The 13,082-nt window shown below is 41.5% G+C and overlaps 2 protein-coding genes across 2 annotated transcripts in view; one reads left to right on the top strand and one right to left on the bottom strand.

The window, feature by feature from the left end:
• Sytl4 (synaptotagmin like 4) overlaps positions 1 to 3,975 on the top strand; it is a 59,576-nt gene extending 55,601 nt beyond the window's left edge. The window contains exon 17 of the mRNA XM_090326858.1: positions 2,377 to 3,975. Coding sequence (XP_090182984.1) covers positions 2,377 to 2,525 — 149 coding nt within the window. The 3' untranslated portion in view covers positions 2,526 to 3,975. The remainder of the gene's footprint in view (positions 1 to 2,376) is intronic.
• Positions 3,976 to 4,600: 625 nt separating this feature from the next.
• Positions 4,601 to 13,082, bottom strand: part of Srpx2 (sushi repeat containing protein X-linked 2) — a 31,634-nt gene continuing 23,152 nt past the window's right edge. The window contains exons 8-10 of the mRNA XM_090326040.1: positions 12,883 to 13,016; positions 9,364 to 9,485; positions 4,601 to 8,155 (exon numbers count right to left, since the gene is read on the bottom strand). Coding sequence (XP_090182166.1) covers positions 7,975 to 8,155; positions 9,364 to 9,485; positions 12,883 to 13,016 — 437 coding nt within the window. The 3' untranslated portion in view covers positions 4,601 to 7,974. The remainder of the gene's footprint in view (positions 8,156 to 9,363; positions 9,486 to 12,882; positions 13,017 to 13,082) is intronic.

The following is a 13,082-nucleotide window of genomic DNA, read 5'->3' as shown; positions in this document are numbered from 1 at the left end:
TATTTTTTTCATCCTTTATCTTGTTATATGAATGGTTCTAGCTTGTAAAGGCCAGCGTCGCTCAAGGTGTTTCAGATCTCCCTCTCCATTTCTCAGTGGTCCTACTGCTATAGTCTTTATTTCACCCATAAGATCAGTTTTAATTTTCTCTTTTTTATTGTAATTAATAGAAGGGTTACAGTTATATTTACCAGATACAGGTGCATTACTTCACAAACATTTATACTCTTTCTCATGTTTTTGTCCCCATTTCCCTTTCTCCACCCCTTCCCTCCTCTTGTTTTTCCCCCTTCCCTTTCCTATTTCAAATAAACAAACATACATACAATATACCAGAAGATCAGTTTTATTCTATCTACTTACTGACATGTGTACAAATATGCTTGGTATCTCTAATCTTCTTAAACAAAATCTTCTGCTGGCTATAAGTCCCCTGCTGTAATTTGTAAGAATGGTCTCTACTTTCTTCTTACCTCTTTTCTATTCATCTTACATCTCCTTTAGTACCAAGTCCACTGTGATCTGACTTTTATCTCATATACTACTGACCAAATGCTCATGCCAAACTGTTCTTATCTCACAAGACTTCTCAGCATAACCAGGGAGTGGTAGCTCACATCTGTAATCCTAGACACTCAGGAGGCTGAGATATGAGGATCACAATTAAAAGCCAGCCCAGGCACCAAAGTCTATGAGAGTCTTACCTTCAATTAACTACCAGAAAACCAGATGTGGCACTGTGACTCAAAGTTACCATGCTACGCTTGAGATGAAATGCTCAGGGAGCATGCCCAGGCCCAGAGTTCAAGCCCCACAACCAACCAAAAAAAAAGAATCCTCTATTTTATGTGGCAGAATGCTTCATTTCCTTCAGATACTTAGCTTCCATCCATACTATACTCTGATTTCCTTTTAACTCACTGTTCACAGATTTCCACTGTTCTCTGTGGATTCCTTGTCCTGTATTCAAATTCTAAATGTTGATGCTTCCCAGGACTCAGTCTTAGATTCTCTTCTTTTCTCTTTCCTGTACAGTCTCCAGTCTCTAGAATTCCATGGCCTTAAATACTACATATTCACCAATAACTAACATAAAACATCTAGAGTGATTTTTAATACTTGTAAGCTAGTTCTCTGCTTAAAACCCAGCAATGACTACCTGTCCTATTTAGAAAACAATCTAAAGTTCTTACCAAGCGTACAGACTCTCATATAATTTAGACTGTTCCTTTTCGATCCCTCTGGGTCACTGTCCTGCTTGTTCGTGATGCTCCAATCATAACTTCAGTGCTGCTCTCTAAGTAGACTATGCCCATCCACACTCTAGAATCTATACAATGATTATTATCTGTCCGGAAATGCTGGATCCTTCCTCTCCTTTAGTGTGTCGCTCAAAATCTCCGTGTCAGAGATTCCCTCAAACAATTCCATCTATAGTGGGTCACTTTTCCAGGCCCTCCAAATCACCCTCTTTATTTTGTAATGTTTATCTTACTGTGTGAAATTCTATGGACGTTTGCTCATTTTTGTATTTCCTATTTAAATGTAAGCTGCTTAAGGGCTTTGTTCACCACTTGTATCTCCAAAGCCTAGAAGAGTACTTGGCATATAGTAGATAGTACATTTTTTGTTGGATGAATGACTGAATGTATTGCAGGGTATAAGCTATTTTAATGTTTAATACTGTGGTTTGAACTCAGTGCCTCACACTTGCTGTACTGATATCATAACACTTGAGATACACCTCCAGAGCTGCTTTTCATTGGTTACTTTGTAGATGGAGTCTAGCAAACTTTTCTACCTTGGCTGGCCTCAAAGCAAGATCTAGCCTCCAATCTCAACCTTCCTAAAGTAGCTAGGATCGCACGCATAAACCACAGGTGCCCAGTTTAAAAAAAATTCCAAGTCTGGAGACAGGAATTTGGCCTAGTGGTAGAGTGCTTGCCTACCATGCACGAAGACCTGGGTTTGATTCCTCAGTACCACATACATAGAAAAACCAGAAGCAGTGCTGTGGCTCCAGTAGTCGAGCTCTAGCCTTGAGAATGTCAACTGACAGTGCCCCAGGACTGACAAAAAACATTAAGTTGCCAATAGTGGAAGGATAGTAATCCTTCCTCTGGCATGAGAAGTCAGATAGCAGCACTTTAGAGAAATGACTGTGTAGTGACTGTGTGTTACTTGCACTCACTTTTTATCTCCTGAAGTCTCCTGATAGTCTCAGAGCACCAGATGTCTGTAGGACTAACAAACAGCACTTCCTTAGCCCATCTTACTGGTAGTCTTTTATGGGGCCTTGCCCTTGCTGTAACCCATTTTCTAGGATGGGCTGAGGAATGGGGCCCCTATTCAGCCTCCTCTGTTGTTTTTCTTCAGGGATCAGTAATGGGGAAGTGGTGGAGTGGATGGACTCGACTGGGGAAGAAGTGAGCCTGTGGCAGAAGATGCGACAGTACCCAGGGTCTTGGGCAGAAGGGACTCTGCAGCTCCGTTCCTCGATGGCCAAGCAGAAGTTGGGTTCATGAGTCCCTCTCATCCTCTGCAGGTTCAGCCCTAGCCAGGGCAAGTCAGAGGAAGTGAGGAAACCATGAGCAAAGATTTTTAATTTAATATGTGTAGTGCATATGTATATGTGTGCGTGTATGTGTACAAATGTGTATTCCTGCAAATCTCACTTTACTAGGTAGAGTGGTGGACACTTGTTCCCCCTTTGAAAGTAGATTGAAGAATAAAGGCCTCTTCAAAATATTTTTATGTGTATTTAACCTACTCTACGTTCAGAATTTGTTCTCTTCTGTGTCTTTAGGAGCTTTAATCAACTTTGAAAAAAAACTTTAAAAATTCTTCTTTTTTTCCCTTGCTATCCTTGTTCTTACTTCTCGAGGAACTTTAGTACTGGCTTGCAGTTCAAGGGGTGCCTGATCTGGGGCCAAGGCTCTGGGAAGCAGGTTTGTGTTGCAAAAAGTAGGGGGGGTATAGGACAGAGATAAGCAGGTACTGTCCTTTAGCTCCAGTTTACAGTTTTAGCTCATCTGATACCTTGATATATTTTTGGTGTTTTCTTTTCATTTTTTATAGCAGTTTCCACTTTGCTTAAGTATAATCATTTTCTTTGAAATGCTAAGAAAATCCCCAGCTTCTACAAGTACCTGATAGCTACTAGACCTTTGGGAGATCCTTATAATGGAGTCCCTTTAGAAAAGCTCTCTAGTTAGAGGATGGCTTTCAGACTGAATCATGAATGTGCCCAGTGAGATCTTCTACTCATCCTAGAGGACTTAAATGATGGAAGCTAGAGTATCTCACAGCTCATCCTGAATTCTGTGCAATTTAAATGTATATAGCACTTATTGGAGAGAGAACTCCTTATTTCAGTATTGAAAGACATGACACACTTCACTCTCATGTAGCACATCCTTCTCTGTGTCAGGATGTGGAGCCTCACAGAATATGGCTACATACCTATCTTAGTGTCAGTCAGAAGAGCCCCAGTGTCCCCCTAAACTAGAAACTATTATTGCTCCAGGAGAATGGGAGCAGATTCTCCCAGCTAGTCTGACATCCTACCTGATTATGGTTTCAGTTCCCCATTTTCTGTTTCCTGACCCTGACCTACATGCAAACTGAGAATGGTGTTTTATGTTCAAGCTTTTCAGGAAGATTTCTGGGGTGCCAACCTTCATTTCCATGCTACTCTCTCTTCCAAATGAATCATTTTATCCTTACAAGGGTATCTATACAGAGTGGTGTGTAAAAGGAGTCTATCTCAGAGAAGAAATTCTTTTCAATAGGGCCAGCTGCTAGCTGACTTATCTATAAGCCTGCTGGACTAAGGGCAGCTAGTATGGCTTCTACTAGATGTGTGGACTGAATGGATGAATGTTCTTAAAAGAGTTATTTACTTGTACTGTACTGGGAAATATCACCTGAAATCCTGGGTTGTAAGTTGTTTTGTTTTCTACCCCCTGACATATATGTGCGCTTCAATAAAGCTTTCTCATTTGTGAAATATATGTTTTTGTAAGTTACTTTTTTTCTCTAATGTCCTGACTTGACATGTCAGGACATGTGCTGCTTGTCTCAAAGAAGAAGAACCAGAGTGATAAATGCCCTTACCAAACCATCTTGTGCTGACTTGAAGACAATTTGTGTTGAACCCATATTGCTGCTGACTCCCAGGCTGAGCTCAGATCCCTTGTCATGCTTGTCTGGTATCAATTGGCACTGCTGTTTCCTTCCCAAGCACTAAGAGAAGCTAGTCTTTAGCTTTGTTGATTCTCTCCCACCCCCCCCCCCTTATGGGAGGGGACAGAGAGATATTGGCGCTGGAGGCAAGGAAGCCATTGCATACTATAAGTCCTTTCTGGATGCTTCTGTTGCTAACAGAGGGAGAATTTTCTCTCCACTTGTACTATTAATTTTGAGAGCTGAATAACACAGATTCGAATGAACCCATCTTTTAAATAAGGCTCTGGATGGAGTTTTATATATAGCCCAAGTTATTCTTGACCCCTTGTGCACAAGGACATTAATACATACATATATATAATGCTTTCTATGTGCAAAGTTTTATATATTACTTCCTTAAACTCTCCAACCATATTATGCAGTAAGAAATCTTCCCTTCTTACACAAGCCCACTGCCCTGTGACAGATTTGGGATTTGAATCAGGCTCTGTGTCAGTTGGACCACACTGACACTCCCATCTACATGGACACGCCTATTATGGGCAAAAAGACAAAAGAAAGGATGATTTTCCCCTTCTAAAATACCTTAGAAAAATGGCTTTATTTTTACACAGTAGGACAATCAGAATGCTTTGGCATTATCTAGCCAACTTAGTTGTACAGAATGTGTTTGTATATGTAGAAAGGGGAAGGCTGCTGAAGGAAAAGAGGAGAAGGCTCATATAATGAGTGACTGTTGTCCTTAATGTACTATGTTATCTTTCATCTCTTTTGCCATCCCTTGGTTATCTCATATTGTTACAATATTTCACCTTGTTATTTGATATATTTTATATGTGCTTAATTGGTTATTTGAAATTGGATAGGGAAGGGGGGAAATCAAGATAAGTGAGGGGAGGGTGAGAGGGAAATGGGGACCATGTCATGAGAAAGGGTATCAATGTTTGTGAAGTTATACACCTTCTATTTGGTGAATATAATGTAACCCTTCTATTAATCACAATAAAAATTATAAAAAAGGAGAAGGCTAAAAAGTGGAGGATGGAAGGAATGGAGGAGAATCATGTTAACCATATTGGTGGGTTTGATGTGGGTTTGACTTTGCCCCTGCTTTCCTTGCTTTAGGAATTAGGGCTTTTCTTTTCTTTCATTGGTGTCAGTACTAGAGCTTGAGCTAAAGGCCTTAACACCTGTCTTGACTTTTCTGCACATGGCTAATGCTCTACCACTTGAGCTGTGCCTCTAGTTCTAGCTTTTTGCTGTTTAATTGGAGAAAATAGTTTTATGTATTTTCCATAGCTGGCTTCGAGCTGTGAATCTCAAATCTCAGCCTCCTGAGTAGCTAAGAGTATATGCAGAAGCCACTGGAGCTGACTAGTAATTAGGATTTCTTGGAGTCATAATGTACAAACTAAACTTTCTCTTTTTTTTGCCAGTCCTGGGCTTGAGCTCAGGACCTGAGCAATGTCCTTGGACTTTCTCAAGGCTAGAGATCTACCACTTGAGCCTCAGCACCACTTCCAGCTTTTTTCTATGTATGTGGTACCAAGGAATTGAACCCGGGTCTTCATGCATGCTAGGCAAGCACTTTAACCACTCGGCCAAACTCCCGGCCCCAAACTAAACTTTCTTAAGTAAAACATAAAAAAGCAAAATTGACTTCTCTTGATTACTATGAATCAAAAGTTCCTCTGTTTTTTTAAGCTGGAGGAATCAATTCTGGGTGGGAACTTTGGTCAGGAAGTAGTGGCCCATCTGTGTTATCTTTTAGGCTTTTGGCATGTCCTGGCTTGCCACTTGAAGTGTTAGTGAGATAGACAAGGAAGGACATTTGCCTTTCCCCATAGGCAATGTTCATCATTGGAACCATAGATTGTGTTGGACCAGAAATTTCCCACATGAACCCTCTGTAATTTGCCTTCTGCACACAAATTGCCTTTAGTCTTTAAAAGCTTCTGTATTTCCCTGGAGGGGACTTGAAGAAGGGAGTCTTTCCCTCTAAGTTTGATCATTTCTTTCAGGTCTCATTCTACCCTGAAACCATATACTTTTCAGTTCATATCTTAAAACTGAGATTTTCAATAAACTTTCAGTGAAAATAGCTTCTCTCTGTCTCACTGCTAACCCCATGTGTTCTGTGTTTATTATTTATCCCCCATCACTCTGGGTTGAGAGCCTTTTACTTCCTGTTTCCTTTTGAGTCTGATTCTTATATCTCAGTAGGATTACAGAAGATAGACCCCCTTTCAAGGTGAGTTTAGAGCCTTTGGCTATCTTTAAATGGGAAGCAGAAAAATGAGACAGCAAAATGTTGAAGGCCTTTTACTCTGAAGCCTGACTGTAAAAGTGAGTTAATAATAGTAATTTACCTTAAGAGTTTCTTCTGAAGACTTCAGAGACAGATCTAGAGTGTTTACGAAGGCCTCTGACACCTAGTAAGCATTCAAGCATTATTAGCACTCATCCTGTTTTCTGACCCCTCTAGTTTTCCACTGGTGATCCCTTGGAAAAATCTGAAGTCTTAACTCTAGATTTGGTCACTCCAAACGTAGGTTCTCTGTAACCAGGGAGGAGCACTTTTCTTTGAAATACTGACACTACTGAGTGGGACTGAAATTAAGAACAAGAATCTGGAACTGGAGGTAGAGTTCAACGGTAGTGCTTAGCATGTACAAGGACCTACATTTCATTTTTAACAAAAAAGGAAGGAACTAGAGAAAAAAGCAGACAGGACAAAAAAAGAAAAGAAAGGAGGTAGGAAGAAAAGAAGGAAGGAAGGAAGATGGGAGGAAAGGAAAGAGAAATGGTTAGGGGGAGGGAGGACAAAAGAGGAAGGGGTTCTGTGTATCTCTCCTTTCTAAAGGCCCCACCTCAAATTTACTTTCACATTTTCACACTTGCTTCTGAACACTTGTGTTTTTACTGCTGTAGTTCCCACTCTTTCTATGCTCGCTCATCTCTTAAAGAGGCTATCCTAGGAAGTCAGTATATGACCAAGTCTGTTTTCTTTTCCTGTTATCTCAAGTGGTACTCCAGCTCTCAGGCTACAGGGTTCCTCTAATGAGCAGACAGCACTATCGACCTTTTGCTCTGGAGACTGGAGGACACAGTAGGCAGTATTTGCCCATGAGCTGGCTGGAGGGGCCAAGAGAAACGGTTCTTTTTTTATTAGATTGTTTTCTTTCAAACTCCCTTCTGTTGCAATATATTTCTAACTCTTGAATACAGGAGTGGTTTATATTTTTAGCCCAATGCCTCCAAAGGGGAAATGTCAAGCAAGTTCAAGGATGTTTTGTAGATCTCTGCCACACCTTCTGGGCCTCTGATATAATTAACCTAAAGGAAAAGTCCACTTATACTTGGTTAAGTTGTCCTGACTGTCTATTGGGATGGTGCTGCCCTCTGCTGTCCCCTTGAAGTAGGGAACCATTTCAAAAAACAGCCACTAAATGAATGTATTTAGGATTTAGGAGTAGAGCACTGGGCAGAGGACCAGGTTATGACAGGAAGACCTCTACCTCCAATCTGATGCTCAGGGCCTGTCTTTAGTCCATACCTAGCTTCTGATGCTCCTCTAGTGCTTCCTGAAGCAGAGACTTATTTAGGGAAACCATTACACAGCTCTTAAATAGTATCACAAATGTCCCCGGATTGGCAAACTTCAACCATCCCAGAATCCTGTCCTTAGAGTAGTGATAAACCATTTCCTCCTTTTATTAAGCTAACATGGGTAGATTCAGCTAACATGGGTAGGGGTAATGTCCTCAACCATGTCCTAGCTCAAGCTCACTCGCATACATCCCTTTGTTCCTTGCGCTGGGTCAACTCCTGATTGCTTAGCAAGTAGTCATCGATGAATGTGAAGATTTCTTCCGGGGTGACAGGTTCCATGTAGCGTTCCCGATCAATACCTTGCTTGTCAATCAAAACCATGTTGAAGTAGGAGCGAGTGAGGCGCTGAAATTGCCTAGAAAGATCAGAGCAGGAAGGCATGAGACCTTATCTGGACATTAATTCCACAGGGCTCTATTACCCTCTGACCTTCCCCAGCGCCACTTACGGAGTCCTTTCCTGGCCCTTCCCATGTCCTTATCCTCTCCAGTATTTGTTTTTTTTGTTGTTGTTGTTATTGTTTTGTTTATTTTCTGTTCAAACTAGTCTTGCCAACTTCTGTGTGCAAAGGCTTTCTTTCCTCATTCTAGCTGGAGCAACTAGTTTTTACCAGGCTGTGCTTCGGTCATTTGCACCTTTGAACTGACTCTGGGGAGTATCCCTCAAAGGCACTAGGACCTGTATCCACATCAAACATGACAGCTCTGTGGCTGATAAATACCACCTGGTTAATTCTTCAATGTAGCCACAAGTCTTCTTCCTACGAATGTTTCTAGTCTCTAACCGGGCCTCAATCCTTCCATTCCTACTAAGACTGACCTTCAGGCAGATATATTGTTTCTACAATAGAAGGCATGGATGGCGTACCTGGCCATGAGTATACATGGAAGTATTTAAAGTCCAGTAATGGATAATAAAAAGGTTAATGTCTACCAACTGTTACTTGTAACCTTCTTTCTCCAAGGTGAGATATATAGGATTCAGATTTCAGTGCCTGAAGTTGTATTTTGCTCCTTGGGGAACTGAAGGTAACAAGATAAAACCATGAGGAAAGAGAATCTGAGATTTACGGGGTCAGCTGGTTTGGTCTCAGCCTTAGCTATACTTCAAAGGCATCACAAGTGTTTGAGGTGGAGCCTGGTAATCTGTATTTCAAACCTCCATTTTCTTCTCATCCACAACTAGGATTAAGAATCACTCTCTGGGCCGGGAGTTTGGCCTAGTGGTTAAAGTGCTTGCCTAGCATGCATGAAGACCCGGGTTCGATTCCTTGGTACCACATATATAGAAAAAGCCAGAAGTGGTGCTGAGGCTCAAGTGGTAGAGTTCTAGCCTTGAGAAAGTCCAAGGACAGTGCTCAGGCCCTGAGCTCAAGCCCAGGACCGGCAAAAAAAAAAAAGAATCACTCTCTGGTTCTACCTAATTAAATCCTAATACCTCAAGAAATGCCCCTGCCCCCCCACCCCAAGAGTGATCTCTTGTCAATTCTGCCAATGACCCCTGATCATCAGAGTCCTGCTTATGGCACCTGCCCTTCCCTGTCCTGCAGTTTCCCACTTGGACCTGAGCTCCTCGATGATGCTGGCTGACAACTGTTGCTCACGGATACGTCCCACTTCCTGAGGTGGCTGTCCCACCAGCTCGATGAGGGTCACATGCCGCAGGTCCAGTCCACAGATCGATTGCTGGGACAAGGAGAGAATATTTATTTATTTTTTATTGTAATTAGTAAAAGGGTTACATGATATTTGCCAGATAGAAGGTGCATTAATTCACATACATTGATACCCTTTCACATGTCTTGGTACCCATTACCCTCCCCCCCACACCCCCCACCCGTTTTCCCCTCTTCCCTATCAACTAAGGAGAGAATATTTAATAGACTAGCCCTTTGCAATCAATTCTAAAGCTACTTGACTCTGTTCTTGGGACCACATGAGGCAGTATAGGAAGAGGGGCTTCTGCAATCTTCCCACAATCCCAGGATTAATTCTGCACTTGCTTTGGAGCCTATATAAACTTTGCCCTATGTCATTCCTGAAGCAATTGCCCTAAGTGCTTCCTTCCTTCTACTGAAGTATATAAAAACAGCTACACCATGTGAAGAAGAAAAATTTGGGCTGGGAGTGTGGGGAGTGTGGCCTAGTGTTAGAGTGCTTGTCTAGCATGCACAAAGCCCTGAGTTTGAGTCTCAGTACCATATACACAGAAAAATCCGGAAGCAGTGTTGTGGCTCAAGTGATACAGCACTAGCTTTGAGCAAAAGTGCTCAAGGACATTGCCCAAGCCCTGAATTCAAGCCCTAGGACTGGCAAAAAAAAACAAAACTAAAGATGAGTTAGGGGGTGGGAGCATGGCCTTGTGGTAGAGTGATTGCTTAGCATGCATGAAACCCTGGGTTCAATTCCTTAGTACTACATGCACAGTAAAAGGAATAAGTGGTTCTGTGGCTCAAATGGTAGAGCATTAACCTTTAGGAAAGCCCAGGGACAGTATTCAGGCCCTTAGTTCAAGCCCCAGGATTGGCAAAAAATGAACAGAAATTTAATTCCAGTTTTGTAGAAAAATAATCATTACACAAATCTGCATAGGTTTTAAAATGCATGTTTTTTTTTCCAGTCCTGGGCTTGAGCTCAGGGTGTGGGCACTGTCCTTGGACTTTCTCAAGGCTAGAGCTCTACCACTTGAGCCTCTGCACCACTTCTGGCTTTTTTCTCTGTATATGGTACTGAGGAATTGAACCTAGGCAAGCACTCTATCACTAGGCCAAATTCCCGGCCCCTAAATTGCATAAATTTTTAATAGATGGTTATTGTGATATAATGATGATGGTTATTGTTCCTTGTCTATTGAAACATAGCCAATACTTTGTAGAAAGAATCTAATTTTTGTAACAACTCTCTCAAGGTTATACTGTTATTCTTATTCTGTAGGAAAGAAAGCAACACAATTATGCAATTGGAAGTGAGGCTATATTTCCAGGGCCTCCTCTCAATCTCTAGGCTTCCTTCAAACTGTACCAGGGCATCATGCTGGTGATTCATGCCTGAAATCTTAGCTACTCAGTAGGCTGGTATCTAAGGATCACACTTTGAAGCCATCCTGGACAGAAAGTCCATGAGACATTATCTCCAATTAAACACCAAAAAACAAGTAGTGGAGCTGTGGCTCAAATAGTATAGTGCTAGCCTTGAGCAAAAACAAACAAAATCCCACAGCCTCTCTTTTTTTTTTGCCAGTCCTGAGCTTGGGCTCAGGGCCTGAGCTTTGTCCTTGGGTTTTCTCAAAGCTAGAGCTCTCCCACTTGAGCCTCAGCATCACTTCTGACTTTTTTTTTTCTATGTATGTGGTACTGAGGAATCGAACCTGGGTCTTCGTGCATGCTAGGCAAGCACTCTACCACTAGGCCAACAGCCTCTCTTTTTACCACTTGTTTCCTTGAGCTGGGCAACATGCTCTGTGACCCTCCTTTCCTTAAGTCTTTGTCCGGCCTTGTCTTGCAGGGCATCTTATTATCCATTTACCAGAGTGAGATTTATTTATCATTTGTTTAAACATTTTTGTGACATCGTCTTCCTGTGTAACCTGTGTTATTCTCAAACTTGAGATCTTTCTACCTCAGCTTCCAAGTGCTAGAATTCCTAGCATGTTCCACCAAGTTTGGCTAGGTCAAGGCTTAAAGGGCATTAAATAAGGAGGTGATACTGTTCAAAAAATGTACTCATTACCTGACTTATGAACTGTATCCCCTCTGTATATCACCTTTACAATAAAATTTAAATTAAAAAAGAGGCATTAAGCCAGGTGCTAGTGGCTCATGCCTATAATCCTAGCTACTCAGAGCAGGCTGAGAGCTGAGGATCATGGTTAAAAGCCAGCTTGGGCACTAAAGTCTGTGAGACTCTTATATCCAATTAAACACCAGAAAACAGAAGTGGTGCTGTGGCACAAGGGGTATGGCAGTAGCCTTCAGCTGAAGAACTCAAGGACAGTGCCCAGAGTTCAAGCCCCACAACTGACAAAAAAGAGAGGCAGCATCCTATTTGGTTTAATTTTATCCTTTTCTCCAGTTCTGATACTCAGAGTCAGACTCTTGTACTTGTCTATGCTTCTGGTTCAACTAAGCTGTTTAGTTTGCTTTTTCTTTTACTTTGTTTTTCATTCCTAAAGGAACAAGACAGTTTTTGATCCCAGACCACTGAACTCTGTTTTGGTAACTTGTGTGATTCAACCTTTAACCATCACAACCCACCTACTCCCTGGCCAAGTAGCTTTCTCTTAATGTTGTGGGTATCCAGCCCCTGGCAGCTGCTTAGAGCTCTTCCTTTTAGTTCTGTCAGCACATCCTGATTGTTTTCATCAATCTAGTCTTCTCTTTTCATCAGTGCGCATGCTTATATTTATTCTGTCATACTCTTCTCTCCCTCCTTCACCAGTAGTTTGGGCTAGATATTTTTAATATCTTAAAAATCATCATACAACTTTCTCATTTTACTTGGTTATCAGTAACTTCTACTACTGGTAGTAGTTAGCAAAGGCCCAGGAATCATCCTGCCTGAGTTCAGTTCTAGCTCTGCTCTACTATTTATTAGCTAGTGACCTTGGGCAAAACAATCCATTTATGCCTTAGTTTCCTTGCTTAGGAAGAGGGGATTGTAAAGAGTATCTTTCTCATAGGGTGGCTGTGAGAATTAGATGAACATATACAATGCATCTAGATCAGTACTAGTACTTGTACAGCATTTATTTGTAGAAGAGTGTATTAATTCTATTCTTCCTTGAAAATGCAAAGGTAGCTAATTTCTAGCATTTATATATAAGCACAACTGCCTTACGAGTCTCTCCAGAGGGCCAGCTCCCCATTCAGTCCTGTGCAAGTCTACTATTCCAACAGCCTTATTGACTTTCACTAAACAAACAAATAGCAGTTTTGAACAATGTGCTAAATATGTTTATGGCAAAACCGATCAAATACTACTCACTCCTGTTACCTCAAACAAACAGGGTTTGAATAGCAGAGAGAGCAACCATTTCATTTGGGAAGACTCGGAGCTAAACCTTCATAAGGGGAGTGAAGCTCACCTGCAACATAGAAATCTGCATTTTATAATATCGGTTTGAAGCATCAGGAGCTGAGATAATGAGGAGTCGCTGTTTCTCATAGAACTGATCCAGAAGGCCAGCAGCCGAATTGACATTGACATTGATCTTCATAGCTATGGTAGAAACAGATGGCCAGTCAGAGTATGCCTGTCTCCTTTACCCTACTAGGATAACCTAAC

This window comes from Megascapheus bottae, chromosome X (assembly GCF_031878675.1).
Source record: "Megascapheus bottae isolate mThoBot1 chromosome X, mThoBot2.hap1, whole genome shotgun sequence".
NCBI classification, from domain to species: domain Eukaryota; kingdom Metazoa; phylum Chordata; class Mammalia; order Rodentia; family Geomyidae; genus Megascapheus; species Megascapheus bottae.
Note: the sequence above shows the minus strand (reverse complement) of the source record. Positions and strands in the feature narration are given on the sequence as shown.